Genomic DNA, 17,139 nt, shown 5'->3' with positions numbered 1-17,139 from the left:
CGTGGATTTTGGTGTTCTGTATATATGCCATGCATTGAATCCATCTGCAGTGTAAAATAAGTTTTTTAATATGTAAAAAAAAATAAAAAATAGTATGCTGTTCCGAACAAATGTATTCCAGGGGAAAAAATGATATTTCTCAATAAAAACTCATTTTAGGGAAAAGTTATTGTTTTTTCTTTGTCTGTAAAGATTATACTAACAACTTGAATTATTGTCTGGATAAATCCATCACAACACACTTCTAGCTTTGTGTCACATGATGAAAAAAACTTTCCAATATCTAGAAGTGTAAACTCATATGGTCTAGTATTGTGTAAACCAACTTGCTTTTATGTCCCCAGTAGCTCAGTTGGTAGAGCATGGCGCTTGCAACGCCTGGGTTGTGGGTTCGTTTCCCACGGGGGCCAGTATGAAAAAATGTATGCACTCACTAACTGTAAGTCGCTCTGGATAAGAGCGTCTGCTAAATGACTAAAATGTAAAAATGTATGTATCTAGCTACTTCAGTCAAGATTATTGTCCCCCACGATGAAATCGGGGAGGAGACTGTGGATCTCATTCTGTCCGTCTGTCTTTCCCTTAAATACGATTTATGCTTCGTATGGAGGGTGTTACACAATTGCTGAGCTCCGCAATCATTTCATTGGTCGGCGGGAGGTCCTGTATAAACACAAACTCACTTCCTTGACAGCAGCTCTGCCCCGCGAAACGCAAGAAGTATGAATGCCCTGACTTCTGCAGTGGCCGTATTACAGAACCTTTCATATCATACCAGTACATTAAAGACTATTTATGCTTGATACGATCATGTGTACCGCATCGCCGTGCACTGCGGAGGGCTCCATATAGCTCTGCATTGACATGATTGGTTGACGATTTATGGTAATTAAAAACCGATTTATGGTCATTCAAGCATTTGAATTGGCCATACAACGTGGCCTCTGCAGAACTCAGGGCATTCATACTTCTTGCACTTCGGGAAGCAGAGCAGAGCTGTTGTGAAGGAAATTGTCAAGGAAGTGTGTTTGTGTTTATACAGGAAGTACTGCCCCCCCCTACCGTCAACCAATCATGTTAATGCGGAGCTGTATGGAGCCCTCCGCATTGTCACAACATTTGGGAGGCGCACCGCGATGTGGTACAGAGCTTGATTTGGCCTCTGCAAGCTGGACCACATTACATCAAGCATAAATCGGCCTTAGTCACACACGATATCTCAGACAGCACTGGCCCGATTTTTATGAAACTTGGGTGGATGATGTGTCTTGCCGTAGAGATCCGGCATTTACAAAATTACACTGATTGGCCCAAGGCTGGAACTATAGTAATTTTCTGAAATGTGTGAGTCACACCAGAGAGGAAGAGGCGAAGTGACAGGGATAACTAGGCCCAAAATCTGTCTTCTCCAGCAGGTGGATATGAGTAATGACATTTGGTTATTTGCTACGTGTGACTTATTTATTTATTTATTTTATTTTATTGGGGGGGTACATCAGCTTTAATATTGCAGATAGAGTGTGGCTTCTATCAATGTAATTGTCTGCATCATTTCCAATTCCCCATATACTTTGGGGGTAAATATATGTATATTATTTTAAATATATGTATATACACTGTCGGTCAAAAGTTTTAGAACACCTACTCATTCAAGGGTTTTTCTTAATTTTTTACTATTTTCATGAAGCTGGTTGAGAGAATGCCAAGAGTGTGCAAAGCTGTCATCAAGGCAAAGTTTGGCTATTTGAAGAATCTCAAATATAAAATATATTTTGATTTGTTTAACACTTTTTTGATTACTACATGATTCCATACGTGTTATTTCATCATTTTGATGTCTTCACTGTAATTCTACAATGTAAAAAATAGTAAAAATAAAGAAAAACCCTTGAATGAGTAGGTGTTCTAAAACTTTTGACCGGTAGTGTATATATTTTTAAAATATATTTTCCTTTATTTTTCCCCCCTAACCCTACCACCCCTCCCCTAATCGGAGTAAACTAATGGACAACAACACTTACGCTTCTACTTCCAGCTTATACAGTTGAAGTCAGAAGTTTACATACACCTTAGCCAAATACATTTAAACTCAGTTTTTCACAATTCCTGACATTTAATCCAAGTAAAAATTCCCTGTTTTAGGTCAGTTAGGATCACCTTGGGTCAAACGTTTCGGGTAGCCTTCCACAAGCTTCCCACAATAAGTTGGGTGAATTTTGTCCTATTCCTCCTGACAGAGCTGGTGTAACTGAGTCAGGTTTGTAGGCCTCCTTGTTCGCACACACTTTTTCAGTTCTGCCCACACATTTTCTATAGGATTGAGGTCAGGGCTTTGTGATGGCCACTCCAATACCTTGACTTTGTTATCCTTAAGCCATTTTGCCACAACTTTGGAAGTATGCTTGGGGTCATTGTCCATTTGGAAGACCCATTTGCGACCAAGCTTTAACTTCCTGACTGATGTCTTGAGATGTTGCTTCAATATATCCACAAAATCTTCCTTACTCATTATGCATTCTATTTTGTGAAGTGCATCAGTCACTCCTGCAGCAAAGCACCCACACAGCATGATACTGCCACCCCCGTGCTTCACGGTTGGGATGGTGTTCTTCGGCTTGCAAGCAACCCACTTTTTCCTCCAAACATAACGATTGTCATTATGGCCAAACAGTTCTATTTTTGTTTCATCAGACCAGAGGACATTTCTCCAAAAAGTATGATCTTTGTCCCCATGTGCAGTTGCTAACTGTAGTCTGGATTTTTTAATGGCGGTTTTGGAGCAGTGGCTTCTTCCTTGCTGAGCGGCCTTTCAGGTTATGTCGATATAGGACTCGTTTTACTGTGGATATAGATACTTTTGTACATGTTTCCTCTAGCATCTTCACAAGGTCCTTTGCTGTTGTTCTGGGATTGATTTGCACTTTTCGCACCAAAGTACGTTCATCTCTAGGAGACAGAACACGCGTCTCCTTCCTGACCGGTATGATGTCTGCGTGGTCCCATGGTGTTTATACTTGCGTACTATTGTTTGTACAGATGAACGTGGTACCTTCAGGCGTTTGGAAATTGCTCCCAAGGATGAACCAGACTTGTGGAGGTCTACAATTCTTTTTCTGAGGTCTTGGCTGATTTCTTTTAATTTTCCCATGATGCCAAGCAAAGAGGTAATGAGTTTGAAGGTAGGCCTTGAAATACATCCACAGGTACACCTCCAATTGACTCAAATGATGTCAATTAGCCTATCAGAAGCTTCTAAAGCCATTACATCATTTTCTGGAATTTTCCAAGCTGTTTAAAGTCACAGTCAATTTAGTGTATGTAAACTTCTGACCCACTGGAATTGTGATACAGTGAATTATAAGTGAAATAATCTGTCTGTAAACAATTGTTGGAAAAATTACTTGTGTCATGCACAAAGTAGATGTCCTAACCGACTTGCCAAAACTATAATTTGTTAACAAGAAATTTGTGGAGGGGTTGAAAAAATGAGTTTTAATGACTCCAACCTAAGTGTATGTAAACTTCCGACTTCAACTATACATACTATATACATTTTACAGACACAGTATATTGTACATTAGTTATCTTTTGTTTGTTTTTAGTCCCATCCTTCAGTTACCCTCAACCCCTCCCATCTATCTCTGAAGACCATCCAGTTTTGAGTTCTATTTGCCATACATTTTTCAACTGTGCTGTGATGTTTCAAAAAAGATCTGAACCTACAGTTGAAGTCGGAAGTTTACATACACCTTAGCCAAATACATTTAAACTCAGTTTTTCACAATTCCTGACATTTAATCCTAGTAAAAATGCCCTGTTTTAGGTCAGTTAGGATCACCACTTTATTTTAAGAATGTAAAATGTCAGAATAATAGTAGAGAGAATGATTTATTTCAGCTATTATTTATTTCATCACATTCCCAGTGGGTCAGAAGTTTACATACACTCAATTAGTATTTGGTAGCATTGCCTTTAAATTGTTTAACTTGGGTCAAATATTTCGGGTAGCCTTCCACAAGCTTCCCACAATAAGTTGGGTGAATTTTGGCCCATTCCTCCTGACAGAGCTGGTGTAACTGAGTCAGGTTTGTAGGCCTCCTTGCTCGCGCATGCTTTTTCAGTTTGAAAGTATGCTTGGGGTCATTGTCCATTTGGAAGACCCATTTGCAACCAAGCTTTAACTTTCTGACTGATGTCTTGAGATGTTGCTTCAATATATCAACATAATTTTCCTTCCTCATGATGCCATCTATTTTGTGAAGTGCACCAGTCCCTCCTGCAGCAAAGCACCCCCACAGCATGATGCTGCCACCCCTGTTCTTCACGGTTGGGATGGTGATATTCGGCTTGCAAGCAACACCCTTTTTCCTCCAAACATAACGATGGTCATTATGGCCAAACGGTTCTATTTTTGTTTCATCAGACCAGAGGACATTTCTCCAAAAAGTATGATCTTTGTCCCCATGTGCAGTTGCAAGTTTTTTTTAAAATAATGTTTTTAAAATTACATTTACATTTACATCATTTAGCAGACGCTCTTATCCAGAGCGACTTACAAATTGGTGCATTCAACTTATGATAGCCAGTGGGACAACCACTGGCCACTTTTTTTTTTGTATGGTAGGGTGGGGGAGGGGGGGGGGGGTAGAAGGATTACTTTATACTATTCCAGGTATTCCTTAAAGAGGTAGGGATTCAAGTGTCTCAGGAAGGTGGTCAGTGACTCTGCTGTCCTGGCGTCGTGGGGGAGCTTGTTCCACCATTGGGGTGCCAGAGCAGCGAATAGCTTTGACTGGGCTGAGCGGGAACTGTGCTTCCGTAGAGGTAGGGGAGCTAGCAGGTCAGAGGTGGATGAACGTAGTGCCCTTGTTTGGGTGTAGGGTCTGATCAGAGCCTGACGGTAAGGAGGTGCCGCTCCCCTCACAGCTCCGTAGGCAAGCACCATGGTCTTGTAGTAGATGCGAGCCTCAACTGGAAGCCAGTGGAGTGTGCGGAGGAGCGGGGTGACATGAGAGAACATGGGAAGGTTGAACACCAGACGGGCTGCAGCATTCTGGATAAGTTGTAGGGGTTTAATGGCACAGGCAGGGAGCCCAGCCAACAGCGAGTTGCAGTAATCCAGACGGGAGATGACAAGTGCCTGGATTAGGACCTGTGCCGCTTTCTGTGTAAGGTAGGGTCGTACTCTGCGAATGTTGTAGACCATGAACCTGCAGGATCGGGTCACCGCTTTGATGTTAGCGGAGAACGACAGGGTGTTGTCCAGGGTCACGCCAAGGTTCTTTGCACTCTGGGAGGAGGACACAATGGAGTTGTCAACCGTGATGGCGAGATCATGGAGCGGGTAGTCCTTCCCCGGGAGGAAGAGCAGCTCCGTCTTGCCGAGGTTCAGCTTGAGGTGGTGATCCAACATCCACACTGATATGTCTGCCAGACATGCAGAGATGCGATTCGCCACCTGGTTATCAGAAGGGGAAAGGAGAAAATGAATTGTGTGTCGTCTGCGTAGCAATGATAGGAGAGACCATGTGAGGATATGACAGAGCCAAGTGACTTGGTGTATAGAGAGAATAGGAGAGGGCCTAGAACTGAGCCCTGGGGGACACTAGTGGTGAGAGCACGTGGTACGGAGACAGATTCTTGTCACGCCACCTGGTAGGAGCGACCTGTCAGGTAAGACGCAATCCAAGAGTGAGCAGCGCCGGAGATGCCCAACTCGGAGAGGGTGGAGAGGAGGATCTGATGGTTCACAGTATCGAAGGCAGCGGATAGGTCTAGAAGGATAAGAGCAGAGGAGAGCGAGTTAGCTCTCAATATCAATTGGTATATTTGAGTTTAACCATAATATTTGTTGTAATATTAGTTTTGTATTTTCTGTTGGATTAAACTGAAATTGCCAACAACTTTCTATGGCGTTTTTTTTTTTTTATAGGGATATTTTGGAGATAATTTCATTTTCAAATAACCGAAAGTGAGAGGTTGTAATCTGCATAAAGGGAAAAAGGCCATTCTTGGTAAGCCATTTTTACTAATCTGCTAGAGAACCAGTTCGGATTTAAGTATAGCTTTTGTATGACTGAAGCCTTTAGTGAAAGGTCTAATGCTTTTAATATTTAATCATTTCTGCCCTCTGAATTCATATTCATCATATAAATAGGCCCGCTTAATTTTGTCTGGCTTGGCGTTCCAAATAAAATGTAATCTTTTTTGCTCATATAATAAAATAAAATAAAGTTGTATAGAAGTTTCGTATTAATTAGGTTGTTACGAGTCTACTGATATAAATTGGACACTTGGGCTGCGTTCGTAAATTCAATCTGGCCATCTACTCAGATTTCAGAGCACTCTCGTCTGAGTGTGCAAGAGCGCAGAATAACTGATGAATTTACGAACGCTCAACACTCGTTCAATATGGCCAGTGTCGGTAAACGTCGGCAAAAAATCGTTATTAAATTGTTGCCAGCAGCACAGTTAGTCACCAACACTTTGTATAACATGAAAACAGCCTAATCAGCTCTGCAAGGGCGAGTAAAATGGTCAGAGTGAGGTTTTCTCTCATTTGTGTCTGGAAGTAGCTAGCAAGCTAGCCAACGTTAGCCAGTTAGCTTGGGAGCTTGACTGCCACTGTGAGGTCAGAGCGCTCGGATCAACCCTACTCCTCGGCCAGAGCGTCCAGTGTGCGCTCTGAATTTACGAATGGACAAAGATTGACAATGCTCTGTCTCAATTTTTGCATGAATTTCGTGAACAAGAAGTTCAACATTACAAATATTTTCCGAGATGTGAGATAAATAATTTGTTCTCTGTAATATCGTATAGTTTTGGAATCGTGACATTACGTACTTTCGAGGAAAATAGGCAGGTTTCTTTTTTTTTTTTTTTTTTTTTTGTACATTTCCTTTTAAAACAGCTCACATTTTTTATTCATTTGCACACATAAAGACGGCATAAAGTGCATAAAAACCAGCATTACATTACATTTACATTTAAAAAGGTACAAGTTGTTTATTTAAAACAATAAAACAATCATGCATAAAAGTACCTTTTCCTGTAAAAGCCAATCTATAAAAGCCATTTAAAATGTGCATAAATGATTTAACAAAGTAAAACATTTTTAAGACATGGAAAGCCTGTCAAAAGTATCTTTGTTAAAAAGCTGTCTTCGGTCCTTTGTACAAGAACGGGGTGAGTCCTTATCAAAAAAGCCTCCTCCTGCTCTTCCTGAATCGACTCCGTACCCATCCGTCGGGGCCCAGAGGAGACTCCTCCCCTAGGTGCATCGCCCTAGGCTCCGCAGTGCTGTCAGGCCGTGGCCGCCGGGACCTCAGGTGTTGTGGGGGACCCTTCGCCTGGGGTCGAGGCCCCCTGTCGTTCGTACCACCCCAGGGCTTCCGTGGCTACCAAAGCCACTGCTTGGGGGGTGGTCTCTACCTGTTTTCCTACCAGCAGGTTACGGCAGGACCACAGTGCGTCCTTCAGACACGTGAGGGTGGGCCAGAGTTTTGTGAAGGCCTTTGGTTGTATAGGCCTTCGGCCCACCCCATATAGCACGAGCTGGGGCGTTAGGTCCTCCCCTGCTGGCAAACATAGGGAGATCAGGGAGCCTGCTTCCTTCCACAGGTCCCGTGCGGCTCTGCACTCCCAGAGCAAGTGCCTCACCGACTCTTCTTGGCCGCAGCCTGGTCGGGGGCACGCGGATGTCCTCGCCATGCCCCGGGAGTGCATAACGGCCCTGACCGGGAGGATCTCATGGGCGACCATCCAGGACAGGTCACGATGCCAATTCAGCAGAGCAGGATGGGCTACGTTGCGCCAAACCGTTGTGGGCTCACCTATAGCGAGCCCGCGCACTGGACACACCGGTTCCCGTTCCTGCACAAGAGAGAGAAGAGAGCGGTGTTTAGTTAAAACCGTGACAGGCTCCTTTTCCAGTTTAAAATGTCTTAAAAACTTTTGGAGCTGGACATAGTGTGTGGGGAGCAGGAAAGAGACTGGGGCTCGCAGGTCGACTGGGATCAGCCTCAGGGTCCTGAGGTAAGACCCCAGCCAGAACCATGCGAGGGCCTGGGTCTTGTTGCTGACCGGGGAGGTGGCAAGAAGTACAACATTACAAATATTTTCCGAGATGTGAGATAAATAATTTGTTCTCTGTAATATCGTATAGTTTTGGAATCGTGACATTACGTACTTTCGAGGAAAATAGGCAGGTTTTTCGACTCATATCCTGACTTTGAGAAGGGATTGAGTGACGATTAGTTTAGCAACCGCTCGACGCAGCATGACAACGTGAACACGATTGGTCGACAGTCTGCTGGGTGGGGTGGAATACGTTGCGCCATTCATTACGCTATGGGATTTTTGGGATTCCTATCTCCTATTTCTTTAATATCTCTGGCCTGTTGTTCACACGCATATCTTCCCTCTCATTGCTTAGAAGGGTCCCACTGATCGTGCTCCTCCCGACAGCCTTCCATTTTTGAAGACATTTCTTTGGTCGTCAATTCGCAACAAAATCATAATTATGGCTGAACCCCGCCCATTTCTACAATGTATCTTCTTAAAATCAGATTTTAAACCTAACCCTAATCTTAACCCGGACCTTAACCACACATCTAACCGTATGCCTTACCCCAGCCTTAAATTAAGACCAAAAAGCAAATGTTTGTAGCCAATTTTGATTTTGTGGCTGTGGAATCGGACTTTGTGGCTGTGTTAACCAGTTGAACTGACAGCCGTTTTGCACTGTTTCGCAATGGGTTAAGTCATCAATCTAGCAAGAGGGCAATATTTTATTAACGTAGTATTGTCGTCGTCCCCCCGTCCTCCGTTACCCCCTGAGAAGAAGAAAAAAAACGTTTCAACCCATATGATCTAGTACACAATAAAAGTATAATAAAACATATATAAATATGATGATATGATCAAATTTAATTAAATTGTGAATGAATAAGCCTTTTCATACTTTATAATATGCCCATATATAGTTATAATCTGTTTTAGGAACATCTACCCAAAATATTTCACCTTTTTTATTACTTTATCAAACATATCATGACATTAGTGCTTGAGGCGTCACTACAGACCCCCTGGTTCGATTCCAGGCTGTATCACAACCGGCCGTGATTGGGAGTCCCATAGGGCGACTCACAATTGGCCCAGCGTCGTCCTGGTTTGGCCGGTGTAGGCCTTCATTGTAAATAAGAATTTTTTTCTTAACTGACTTGCCTAGTTAAATAAAGGTAAAATAAAAAAATTAAAATAAATTAGTGATAGTCAAAATCTGTTAAATGTGTGAGCATCTAAATCAACATTTGGGTCATTTAAACAGGGTGCGTCCCTCCTATATGTAAGGGGAGAAGGGCTATGTAAAGGGATCGATTTTGTCGTTCTGAGCATATGCAATGTGTATGCCTCCGATATAAAACAGATGTTTGACTTCAACACAAATTTACTTCTTTACTTATTTTAGGTTTAAGGGCGTGTGTAGGCCGCATTCTTTATCGTAGAGCTATGAAAGCTATGTATTTAGATCCACCTACTCGAGACAAATTCAGGGATTGCTTTGCAATGTCTGTGCGGTGAAGCAGCCGAGCTGGATAAATGTTTGTTTAAGGACCGCCACTTTGAAGTAACATTGCAGTGAAGTGATATAAATCGATGTAATGACGCAGTTTATTCGACAGAAAATGTTTACAAGGTCCTAGGAAGGTCTGGATTGCAGTCTTCTGGCGTATAAAACGGTGGGAAATAAATAATAAATAAGTAATGTAAACATATACATATATTTTTGTAAGTAATTCTAGTGCCCGATTCAGGGGAATGTCAGTTTAAGATTAACTAGTGGAAACCCATTTATTTTCAAGCTGACACATGAGTATCTGGGCTGGGTTTCCCAAAATCATGTTAGCACTAAGATCATCTTAATTCCATTTAAACTAAATGGTGCTAACATGATTTTGGGAAACCTAGCACTGGTCAATATAATGGATAATATGTGGTCACACATGATTACTGAAAAGTGTTAGTCACACGCAATATCTCAATTGGCCCAAGGGGGTGCTGCATCATTGCTGGGGTCCACAATTTCCTGATTTTGGACTACAGGAAAAAAAAGAGGACTGAGCACGCCCACATTCTCATCGACAGGGCTGTAGTGGAACAGGTTGAGAGCTTCAAGTTCCTTGGTGTCCACATCACCAACAAACTATCAGATTTGGCATGGGTCCTCAGATCCTCAAAAAGTAATACAGCTGCACCATAGAGAGCATCCTGACTGGTTGCATCACTGTGCCGCCTCCCGAGTGGCGCAGTGGTCTAAGGCACAGCATCGCAGTCCTAGCTGTGCCACAAGAGATCCTGGTTCGAATCCAGGCTCTGTCGTAGCCGGCCGCGACCGGGAGACCCATGGGGCGGCGCACAATTGGCCCAGCGTCGTCTAGGGTAGGGGAGGGAATGGCCGGCAGGGGATGTAGAGCATGGCGTTTGCAACGCCAGGGTTGTGGGTTTGATTCCCACGGGGGGGTATAATAAAAAATAAAATAAAAAATAATAATGTATGCACTAACTGTAAGTCGCTCTGGATAAGAGCGTCTGCTAAATGACTTAAATGTAAATGTAAATGGTATGGCAACTGCTCGGCCTCCGGCCGCAAGGCACTACAGAGGGTAGTGCGTACGGCCCAGTACATCACTGGGGCCAAGGTTCCTGCCATCCAGGACCTCTATACCAGGCGGTGTCAGAGGAAGGCCCTAAAAATGGTCAAAGACTCCAGCCACCGTAGTCATAGACTGTTCTCTCTGCTACCGCACGGCAAGCGATACCGGAGCACCAAGTCTAGGTCCAAAAGGCTTATTAACAGCTTCTACCCCCCCAAGCCATAAGACTCCTGAACAGCTAATCATGGCTACCCGGACTATTTGCCCACCCCACCCCCTCTTTTTATGCTGCTGCTACTCTCTGTTTATTATCTATGCATAGTCACTTTAACTCTACTCACATGTACATATTACCTCAATTACCTCGACTGACCTGTGCCACCGCACATTGACTCTGTACTGGTACCCCCTGTATATAGCCTCCCTACTGTTATTTTATTTTACTGCTGCTCTTTAAATATTTTTTATTTTTTACTTATCTATTTTTTACTTAACACTTATTTTTCTTAAAACTGCATTGTTGGTTAAGGGCTTGTAAGTAAGCATTTCACTGTAAGGTCTACACCTGTTGTATTCGGCGCATGTGGCAAATAAAATTGGATTTGACATATTTACTGTTGCCTTGTTACCCATTTGACCTCAGTGTTACCGAAGACAGTACAGTATAAAGATAGGCTAAAACTGCAATCCCCGATCACACTTGTAGGCGACGTCATCGCCACGTTGGCTAGCTAAACTCATGCGTAGAAACCCGTCATCGGGTCTAACGGTCGTCTCGCGCCAAACTGCGCATGTGCAGATTGTCAAATCAAAGGCACTCCTTCGATATAAAGTAGTTTTTTATGAAAATGAAAACGTGTCGGTTTGTCACTTTCATGAGGTTGGAGTAATAGCATATTGAACAACTTAAAACATTGGCTCTCATCTAGGTTGTGCATTTAGATTTCTAGAAAATGTACAACTAAGGAAGATTCTTTTACTTCTCTCATTGACTTCTCAAACCCCAAACCCCGGCCTGTCTGTTTGGTCTGTTTCGCAAGCATTCCCGGAAGTCTCGCGATGTTGCGCCTCTGGGTTTAGAAACTCTGTGGTGTTACTGTATCAGTGTTTGACAGTTCACTACGAATTTACGTCAGGAACTAAGAGGGGCAGCTTAAAGGGGTCCTTCGTTCTTACGTCCTCAGACGCTCTAAGGTAAAAACGTGGGTTATGTGAACGATTAAGTCGTTGTGAATCAGCTAGCAAGCTATACAAGACCAAATAACTCTATTTTTGTAATTGATAAAGTAGTATAACATCAGTCGGGAAACTCGGCACCGTAGTGACACCTTGAAGGGCAAGGGCACAACACGTCGGTAGATACCACACCGAAGAAATGTCCTCAGTCAAGGAGGAAGGTAACGTTACGTGTTGTGTGAATGAATGACAGCAGTAGCTTGCTAGCTACTCGATCATTGCATTTTATAACTATGATTCTACTTAGAACGAGGCATTGTTTGTCTCCTCCAATGCTAGTAGAACCAGGTTCAGCCAGAGACAGATTTAGAAAATCTATGTCTCTGATATCAGGCATGGTGTGTGAGATATCAGTTTCAGTATAAAGTAGACAGACTGCTGTGTGATAACTAATGGATATAAATTGGTCGGCCATTCATTTATATCACATTTAAGACTATGTATAAGTGAATAGTATTTGATTGGACATATTAGGGTTGACTAACTCCAGTCCACAATCCTCTTCATGCCACTTGAGTCAGCGGAGACTCTAAACTCACTGATATCTGCCTCTGTCCTTTCCACACCAGGTAAAGACCGTGTCATCTTTGTGACTAAGGAGGAACATGAAACACCGAGCAACGCTGAGCTGGTGGAGGAGGATCCTGATGACCCCTATGAAGAACGAGGTGAGTGGAGAGGAGCAGAGAGGAGTAGTGCTTCTCAATTAGATTACATTAGGCCCAGATTAGCTCAATTGCTAACTAGATTGACATGAGGACATGTCCCATGTTTTCATTGGTTTGTTGTGACATTGGCCAGACTTGCTGACCTCTGTTATAACCAGTAACCTAATAGATTTGCACTCCTTTCCGGTATAATTAGCATCTGTTTCCATTTCTTTTTCTATCTCTCCTCCCAAGGTTTGATCCTGCCCAGTGGGGAGATCAACTGGAACTGCCCCTGTCTGGGAGGGATGGCCAGCGGTCCCTGTGGAGCATCGTTTAAGGAGGCCTTCTCCTGTTTCCACTACAGCAAGGAGGAGGTGAAGGGCTCGGAGTGCCTGGAGCAATTCAGGGGCATGCAGGAGTGTATGCAGAGATACCCAGAACTCTACCCCCAGGAGGACGACAAGGAGACCCAGGGAGGGCCATCTGAAATGGATCCCTCCAAACAAGACTCTGCCGCTGAACCAACCACTACCCCTACACCTGCAGCCCCTGTCCAAGACTCTATCCCCTCCCCCGCATCCTCCGCCCCTGCTGACACCCCACCACCACCCCCCTCAAACAGCTCAGCCTCAGGCTGAGCATGATTCACGGCAATCTTTCTATGGATGTGTTAAGGTGATCCTTTTTGTATCAATTATTTAAAGTGATAAATGAGTGTTGACTATCCCCCCACTCTAACCAAGGTTGGGGTTTCCTCATAGAATATAAGACTTGTAGAGAGAGGAGGGTAAGGAAAAAGATGGGCCATCTTCCTAACTTTACTCTAGATGTGTGAATATTTCTCTAATTTTGCTCCTTCAGGAACAAACCAAGACCATGTACTGTGCTATCCTTTGCCATTACTAGTGTTCAGTTTTTGTATTGATTGTTCTCTTTACTATAAAGTCCATTAGTAATTGCTTTTTGTATTTAAAAAATGTAATTTCTACTTTTCTTTATTTTTTCCATTTGTCTTTTCCATTTAATTCACACCTGGTTTTTTATTTTCACATTTTCTCAGATTCTGTGGGTGCTATTGCAAAAGTATTGAGACTACTTGGCCTCATTCACATTTTGTTGTTTTACAAAGTAAGATTTTAAAATTGATTTAATTGTCGTTTTTTGTCAAAAATCTACAAAAAATACTCTCAGTGGAAAAAATAAGTAAATAACTAAAATATAGTCGTTGCATAAGTATTCAGCTCCATGAGTCAATACATGTTAGAAACACCTTTTGGCATCGGTTACAGCTGTGAGTATTCTTGGGTAAGTCTATAAGAGCTTTGCACACCTTGATTGTGCAATATTTGCACATTATTCTTTTCAAAATTCTTCAAGCTCTGTCAAGATGTTGGGGATCATGGCTAGACAGCAATTTTCAAGTCTTGCCATAGATTTTCAAGCAGATTTAAGTCAAAACTAATTTGGCCACTCAGGAACATTCACTGGTGATGAAGATTTTTTAGTAAACTATTGGATAACCAATGTTAATTACACACATGACAAACAAGGAGTCATAATTAAACATTGGTACATTGCTGTTGCTAGACAAGAACTTAGTGAATTCCTCTCACTATGTTTGTGTGTGTGTAAAATGGGCATCTGACCTGTCATTGGGTCAAATTCAAATGTTGTTTTATGTTATCTGTGACTGTAACCAAACTATGACCCTGTGGCTCTCCTTAGGCATATCCCTGGAACGAGCCAGGGTTGAACAGAGTTCAGGCTAAACCTTTGTCTCTCCTTGACTATCTTCTTGATTGATTACAGCATGATGGGGTGGGGTTTGTGTATGTTTGAAAAATTAAGTATGGACCTGTCATGTCCAACAATCAATATTCAGGTCAAGCCCGGGAGAGCTGGGGTTGAACAGAGTTTAAACTAAACATGAGTGTTTTTGCAAGATAAGGGATTGATTACTATTGATTCTGAACTGAATAAATGTCAAATTTAGCCGCTATCATAGATCATCTAAGGGAGTGGGCGGAGCGGTAGAGAGAGGGAAACCAGAATGGTGGTAGGGGAACCCAAGAGGGAGGGGCTTTAAGCTAGGCTGTGTGTGAATATGACTATATAAACGGAGAGCCAAGGGAGAGAGGGGGGTGCTCTGCAGACCATCACGGCTTTGTCCATTGTAATAAAGTAAATCTTGATTCTACAAAAACTCTGGAAGAACTTTGATTTTTAATAAAGTATAGTGATAATTTTCCACATCACTGGCTTCTTGGTAGATTTGGCTTGTGTTGTAGGTTGTTGTCCTGCTGAAAGGTGAATTCCTCTCCCAATCTCTGGTATGAAGTAGACTGAAGCAGGTTTTCCTCTAGTTTGTTGCCTGTGCTTAGCTCCATCCCGTTTCTTTTTATCCTAAAAAACTCAACTCATTTTTAGGAAGGTGTTCCTAATGTTTGGTATTCTCCGTGTGTAATCCACAGCATAATTATAAAGTTGACCATGCTTAAAAGAGATATTCAGTCTGATTTGTTATTGCCCTTATTTATGAGGCTTTTGAAAAGCTCCCTGGTCTTTGTTGTTGAATCTCTGCTGGAAATTCGATACTTGACTGAGGGACCTTACAGATGTACAGTGGGGGAAAAAAGTATTTAGTCAGCCACCAATTGTGCAAGTTCTCCCACTTAAAAAGATGAGAGAGGCCTGTAATTTTCATCATAGGTACACGTCAACTATGACAGACAAAATGAGAAAAAAAAATCCAGAAAATCACATTGTAGGATTTTTAATGAATTTATTGGCAAATGATGGTGGAAAATAAGTATTTGGTCAATAACAAAAGTTTCTCAATACTTTGTTATATACCCTTTGTTGGCAATGACACAGGTCAAACGTTTTCTGTAAGTCTTCACGAGGTTTTCACACACTGTTGCTTGTATTTTGGCCCATTCCTCCATGCAGATCTCCTCTAGAGCAGTGATGTTTTGGGGCTGTCGCTGGGCAACACAGACTTTCAACTCCCTCCAAAGATTTTCTATGGGGTTGAGATCTGGAGACTGGCTAGGCCACTCCAGGACCTTGAAATGCTTCTTACGAAGCCACTCCTTCGTTGCCCGGGCGGTGTGTTTGGGATCATTGTCATGCTGAAAGACCCAGCCACGTTTCATCTTCAATGCCCTTGCTGATGGAAGGAGGTTTTCACTCAAAATCTCACGATACATGGCCCCATTCATTCTTTCCTTTACACGGATCAGTCGTCCTGGTCCCTTTGCAGAAAAACAGCCCAAAAGCATGATGTTTCCACCCCCATGCTTCACAGTAGGTATGGTGTTCTTTGGATGCAACTCAGCATTCTTTGTCCTCCAAACATGACGAGTTGAGTTTTTACCAAAAAGTTATATTTTGGTTTCATCTGACCATATGACATTCTCCCAATCCTCTTCTGGATCATCCAAATGCACTTCAGACGGGCCTGGACATGTACTGGCTTAAGCAGGGGGACACGTCTCGCACTGCAGGATTTGAGTCCCTGGCGGCGTAGTGTGTTACTGATGGTAGGCTTTGTTACTTTGGTCCCAGCTCTCTGCAGGTCATTCACTAGGTCCCCCCGTGTGGTTCTGGGATTTTTGCTCACCGTTCTTGTGATCATTTTGACCCCACGGGGTGAGATCTTGCGTGGAGCCCCAGATTGAGGGAGATTATCAGTGGTTTTGTATGTCTTCCATTTCCTAATAATTGCTCCCACAGTTGATTTCTTCAAACCAAGCTGCTTACCTATTGCAGATTCAGTCTTCCCAGCCTGGTGCAAGTCTACAATTTTGTTTCTGGTGTCCTTTGACAGCTCTTTGGTCTTGGCCATTGTGGAGTTTGGAGTGTGACTGTTTGAGGTTGTGGACAGGTGTCTTTTATACTGATAACAAGTTCAAACAGGTGCCATTAATACAGGTAACGAGTGGAGGACAGAGGAGCCTCTTAAAGAAGAAGTTACAGGTCTGTGAGAGACAGAAATCTTGCTTGTTTGTAGGTGACCAAATACTTATTTTCCACCATAATTTGCAAATAAATTCATTAAAAATCCTACAATGGGATTTTCAGGATGTTTTTTTCTCAATTTGTCTGTCATAGTTGACGTGTACCTATGATGAAAATTACAGGCCTCTCTCATCTTTTTAAGTGGGAGAACTTGCACAATTGGTGGCTGACTAAATACTTTTTTTCCCCACTGTATGTATGGGGGACAGAGGAAGGGTTAGTCATTCAAAAATGATTTAACTTATTATGTGATTTGTTAAACCAAATTTTACTCCTGAACTAATTTAGGCTTGAATTTATTTATCCACTTTGATATTACAGAGTATTTTGTGTAGATTGTTGACAAAAAAAAGACAAAAAAAAGACAAATCCATTTTAATCCCTCTTTGTAACTTTTGCAAGGCACTGTATCTACTGTTGCTGGATAGCTGGAAGCTTAAAAATATATATGAAATGGGAACACAATAGAAGCTACAGTGCCTTCAGAAAGTATTCACACCCCTTAACTTTTTCCACATTTTGTTGTGTTACAGCCTGCATTTAAAATTGATATAATTGCAATGTTGTGTCACTGGCCA

The 17,139-nt window shown here is 42.4% G+C and overlaps 1 protein-coding gene across 1 annotated transcript; it reads left to right on the top strand.

The window, feature by feature from the left end:
- The first annotated feature begins 11,831 nt into the window (after positions 1 to 11,831).
- LOC311138596 (mitochondrial intermembrane space import and assembly protein 40-A-like) lies at positions 11,832 to 15,118 on the top strand. Its single transcript, XM_084173349.1, has 3 exons — positions 11,832 to 12,052; positions 12,461 to 12,559; positions 12,794 to 15,118. The coding sequence occupies exons 1-3, from the start codon at positions 12,031 to 12,033 to the stop codon at positions 13,177 to 13,179; spliced, it is 507 nt and encodes a 168-aa protein (XP_084029475.1). The 5' UTR covers positions 11,832 to 12,030; the 3' UTR covers positions 13,180 to 15,118.
- The last annotated feature ends 2,021 nt before the right edge of the window (positions 15,119 to 17,139 follow it).

This window comes from Coregonus lavaretus (genome assembly GCF_964263955.1).
Source record: "Coregonus lavaretus genome assembly, chromosome: 12".
Classification (NCBI taxonomy): Eukaryota; Metazoa; Chordata; class Actinopteri; order Salmoniformes; family Salmonidae; genus Coregonus; species Coregonus lavaretus.
The sequence above is the reverse complement of the archived record's forward strand: the minus strand, read 5'-3'. Positions and strand labels throughout refer to the sequence as shown.

Bases quoted from the DNA above. Each gene is read 5' to 3' on its own strand.
- LOC311138596 (XM_084173349.1), top strand. From the start codon at position 12,031: ATGTCCTCAGTCAAGGAGGAAG. The intron at 12,053-12,460 runs GTAACGTTACGT...TTTCCACACCAG, and splicing joins GTCCTCAGTCAAGGAGGAAG to GTAAAGACCGTGTCATCTTT. The intron at 12,560-12,793 runs GTGAGTGGAGAG...TCTCCTCCCAAG, and splicing joins TGACCCCTATGAAGAACGAG to GTTTGATCCTGCCCAGTGGG.